The 4870-nt window shown below is 53.9% G+C and overlaps 1 protein-coding gene across 1 annotated transcript in view; it reads left to right on the top strand.

Moving 5' to 3' along the window:
• The first annotated feature begins 1285 nt into the window (after positions 1-1285).
• The window catches only part of ST14 (suppression of tumorigenicity 14 (colon carcinoma)), a 15690-nt gene continuing 12105 nt past the window's right edge, over positions 1286-4870 (top strand). Inside the window, exon 1 of the mRNA XM_010187825.1 lies at positions 1286-1309. Within this exon, the coding sequence (XP_010186127.1) occupies positions 1286-1309 (24 nt within the window). The remainder of the gene's footprint in view (positions 1310-4870) is intronic.

Below are 4870 nucleotides of genomic sequence, written 5' to 3'. Positions count from 1 at the left end.
GTGAAACCAGGGCTTGTGGATCTTTGTGAGAGACACCTTGGGCCTCAAAGAGCGAGTCTGCATCTTGCCCTCAAGAGCCACATCCCAGTGTTTGCCTGGAGATGAGTCGATATACTGAAGAGGAGAAATTTGCAGAGACAAAGAGCGGTGGTTCGGCTGCTTTGCAGCTAAAATATCCTGTTTCATGGGGGTTTGAAGTCAGGCTGCAGCACCTGCAGTCAGCCAGGTAGGGAGTGGCTGTAAAACCCGAGCGCTGGGCAGGGTTGGGCATCAGCAGGAGAGCTGAGAGCAGCTCCTGACATCAGGCGGCCGTAGTTTCAGCGGGCTGACTAAGAGAGCCACCTTTTGGAGGGGAATACCTTAAATCCGGAGGTACTTCCTGCTGTGTGGGGCTCAGCTGAGGGGGCAGGGAAGGCGATGGCAGGAGGATTTCCATAAGAGGACAGGAGTTACGTTGTGTTTTCCACCTTTAAAAGCCCTCTTTCAAACCCGTGTTAGAGCATCCTCAGGACCCAGGGCTTTGCTGCTGGTCACTCCTTCTCTATGGGCATCATTTAATGTTAGACCACGCAGTCCCTGGGGTGAGAAACACCCCGTGTGCCAAATTTGGATGCAGATGTGATTTCTGCTGGACTGCATCGTGCCTTTGCATTTTGCATCTGGGCTCCTTTGTTTGGCAGGGAGATGGCTCATTCCTAAAGCTCTGTAGCCTGGTTTCAGGCTGGGATAAAGGCAATATTTAGCTTTGGCAGCCCTTCAGTGTACCAGGTATTTTGGGGAACAGGGGGTAAAATGGGCTGTGCGTGCCAGAGGGTGTTGCAGCGGGGTTTTGTAGCATGATAGTTGTTGTCACCTGAGAAGGTATAAGACCTTGGGTACGTAAAGCTTTGCCCTAGAAACTGTTGTGTACACGAATGCTGACTGCGGGGCGGCTTTTGTCGGTGAAGAACAGATTTTTGTGGTTTCATGTACAAAACACGTGGCAGAAGGGGCTCTGGATTACGGGCACGGCTTTTTGGCCACGACGTTTCCCTTCCTTTTCCCACGCCCGCCCTTGAAGCGGGAGAGGCGGGGGCCATAGCCGGACACGGGGGGGCCGCCGGAGCCATAGCCGGACACGGGGGACCCGCCGGGTGTTTCCGGCTTCTCGTACCTGCACAGAGAGGAGGGGCCGGGCACGGTGCCGAGCCAAGCCGAGCTGTGCCGTGCTGAGGCGAGAAGCCACCGCGCCATGGCGTCCTGAGCCGGCGCCATGGAGCGGGGCCCCACGGATGCCGGTGCCGTCATGAGGTACAGCGCCCAACCGCAGGTGAGAGCGGCCGCTGGGACCTGGGGGGTGACAGCAGAGCTCTCCCAAAACCTTTCACTGAGCTGCCTCGTCCTCTGCTCGCTCCAGTTGATTTGAGCCTCATGGGTCAGGACTGATCCGGGTGTCTCTGGATCCCTTGGGATCCCCCTTTGCCCTGGGGTAAGGTCTGGAAAAACCTGTTTGGGGGACGCCCAGCGGAGCAGGAAGAGAAAAAGCAGCTTTGGGAAAGTGGAAGTCCCCGCCGGTCTGCGCCAGCGTTAGACCGCCTCGATGGCAGCGCTAACGTCGCTGCGACGGTTCTGATTTCGGCTTGAGCCAGGCGCTGGGGATGTGAGTAAAGAGAAATTACACCGAGGTGAATTGTGTGCAGTGTGTGGGGCTGGGTTGTGTAGCAACAGACCCAACTAAACCTGTTGGAGCCGTCGGCAGGGCTGGCTTGAACGGAGGGCTTTGGGGCTTCATTAGTTAACTGCTGCGCTGATCAGCGTGCTTTGAAACTTGAGCCGTGGTCTTGGCTTTTCCTCTAAGGGCAGAGACTGTTGGTTTTGGGTTGTTCTGTGCCACAGAGCTGTTTCAAAACTGGGCTTTGAGATTAAAGTGCGACAGCAGCGGTTTCCAGCTCACCTGCAGGCTGCCTGCTGTCAGTCTCCTGGCTTTAGCGGTCGTTATCTGGCAAAGGAGCTTTAGCACTGATGAGGAAGCTGGCCTACAGCAAGAAAAAGCTGCCCTCGCCTCCAGCCCCGCTGTCCTGCATGTGCCGTGGCCACGGTGACTGCCAGGAGATGCTCACACTGACACTGTTCAGCTCCAGCTCCTTGTTCCCTGGCCGGGTCGGGGTGACACCGTTGCAGGCAGTGTGATCTTCCCAGCATGGTTTATTCTCCTGCCAAAAGGTAGGTTTACGTGCAGGGCTGAGTGGTCGAGTGAGTCCTGTCATGTTTCCCCTGCTCCTGGATCAGTTTTCCCCCTGCATCGGTTCACAAGGAGCTGATCTGCTCCAGGAGGACTTCCCTGAAGTTGGTACCTGCTTTCTCGGCAGGAAACAACCCGAGGAGTTTGTCCCTCGTGGACCTACTGGGGTTGGACTTGGCTCCCTATAAATCTGTGTGAGTTGTTTTGCAATGACTGCGTCTCCTCCTGTGACGGAGAAGGAGCTCTCGGGCACAGTGAGGAGATACCGCTCCTCTTCCTTGGAAAGAGCTTTTCTCTGGTGGGTGAGCTGCTGCTCGGGCCAGTTTTGCTGCTATTGGTGCCAAAGGCGAGCAGGGATAAGGAAGGCACGATGAGAAAAAGGCTGAGGCCGACCGAGCGCGCTTAGACCTTTGCTCAGCAAACAAAAGATCACTTTGGAAAAGCATTGAGGGAGCAGCGAGAGTGGTTTGGAGGGCCTGGCTGTGCGGAAGGTATCGGAGCAAAGGTTCTCGCCTTGCCCAGGGTAGGAAATGCCGTTTCCATCCAAAGGCCGTGGCAAATAACTCACTGCGATATGGGAGTGATAGGCTGGGACGGAGGAGGGAGCAGCTGATGGGGATGGGTTTGAGATGCTGGTGTTTCCCCTTGTTGTTGCCCCCAAATATTCAAATAGCGTGGGCCAAATCCACCCCAAAGCTATAAGGATCGGTCAAGAGCGTGGGCGAAGTGTTTCGTCGAGGTCTGGAGCGCAGCTGGTTTGGGTAGGCTGCTGGAGGGTGTTTTTATTGCTCAGACAGTACTTTGTGTACAAGGAAACATGTACGAGTGTTTTAAATAAGTTATTTGCGTCTGTGGCATGTTTATCTTCTGGTCTTGGGACATAAGTGTGTCGTGGGGAGGAATTTCATGGCTCATAGGCACGCGTATCATCCTGTAATACAGCTTTCTTTCCCACTTCTCCCCCAAAATTGGGAAGATTTGAGTGTAAAAGCCTCTGCTCCCAGAAACACAGAAGCGTGGTGGTGTTTTTGGAGCTGATGTGTTGCAGGACACGGCTGCACTGCTAAGCCTGGTGTGAGCCAAGCCTGTGCTGTCCTCTGCAGACATTGACTGGAGTTTCTTCTGTAGTAAACCTCAAGGAATTTGGTTTCTCGGATGACTCAGGATGGTCACAGGGCGATTGAATGCTGCGGAGGGTTAGTGTGTGAAAGAGGTGTGTGTGGGACTTGCGTCTTCAGTTCTGGGCCCCTCACCATAAGAAGGATGTTGAGATTCTGGAGCGTGTTCAGAGAAGAGCCACAAGGATGGGGAGGGCTCTGGAGAACAAGCCTGATGAGGAGCGGCTGAGGGAACTGGGCTTGTTTAGCCTGGAGAAGAGAAGGCTGAGGGGAGACCTCATCACCACCTCCAACTGCCTCAAGGGAGGTTGTGGAGAGGTGGGTGCTGGGCTCTTCTCCCAAGTGATGGGGATAGAAGAAGGGGAAACGGCACCAAGCTGTGCCAAGGGAGGTTCAGGTTAGAGATAAGGAGGAAGTTCTTTCCTGAGAGGGTCGTCAGAAGCTGGAACAGGCTGCCCAGGGAGGTGGTGGAGTCACCATCCCTGGATGTGTTTAAAGAGCGGGTAGATGAGGTACTTAAGGATATGGTTTAGGGGGTAGACAGGAGCGGTTGGACGTGATGATCTCAGAGGTCTTTTCCAACCGAGCCATTCTGTGATTCTGTGTGATTCTTTCACTCCTGCGTTGCCCTCTGTGCCTGGAAGGCAGGCAGTCTGGAGGCCTCCGTGTCCTTAATTTCCTGCTCCATATTCCCCCCTCAGTTCAGATGCCATCATTTTATGGTGTCATTGCCCTGAATAAGGAACTGAAGCCGAAAACCAGCTTGCTGGAGAAGTTTCTGCAGTGCTTTACTGCCCATGTTGGGACAACACGGCACGAACGTGCCTGACGTAGCTGCTGTGCGTGCTGTTTCCGCGTAGTTCTTATCAAGAATAAGATGGGAAGCGAGTAGATCTTTCTTCTCAGATCCCATCCTGGAGGAGTGCTGGGGTTTGCAGCAGCATCAGTGCAAGAGTTGACCTCTGGAGCTGTTTGGGTGAAGCGAGCTGCTCGCTGTGCAACCATGTGTCAGCAGCTTTTAGATTTGTGTTCTTTTTTCGTATAGGAAACGGGCTGTTTCCTCTTATGCCAGCACCACAGAGCTGGTGGTAGCTTTCAGTATGAGCTGCGAAACGTCAGGCTTTGAAAATAGAAGTTTGCTGGCTCTTTCTGCATGGCACGAGCCCACCCTGTTGATCTCAAAGGCTGGGGTGTCCCAAACTCTGAGCCTGGCTTGGTGGCTGCGTCCTGAGTGGGTTGATGAGTCGATGGATTTAATCCCTTTCATTTCTTGTGTAGTATTTGGTTTATTTTTTATTGAACACTGCCTGGGGCAGGTGTGGCTGGAAAAGGGAAGGTGGGAATGGCCTCTTGGATGCACAGGCTGGGATCTGCAGGGGGTAATTACCCAGCAAGTGTTCAATCTCGTAGTCCAACCACTCTGCTTCATCTGAGACCTCCCCAGGCCACATCCAGGTTTGTGTTTTATGGGTTTTATAGGTTCCTTTTCTTGGCCATGTACATCAATGTCAGGCAGTGGGTTTTTGGCTGC

Source organism: Mesitornis unicolor, unplaced genomic scaffold (assembly GCF_000695765.1).
Source record: "Mesitornis unicolor isolate BGI_N332 unplaced genomic scaffold, ASM69576v1 scaffold16107, whole genome shotgun sequence".
In the NCBI taxonomy this organism is placed as follows: domain Eukaryota; kingdom Metazoa; phylum Chordata; class Aves; order Mesitornithiformes; family Mesitornithidae; genus Mesitornis; species Mesitornis unicolor.
Note: the sequence above shows the minus strand (reverse complement) of the source record. Positions and strands in the feature narration are given on the sequence as shown.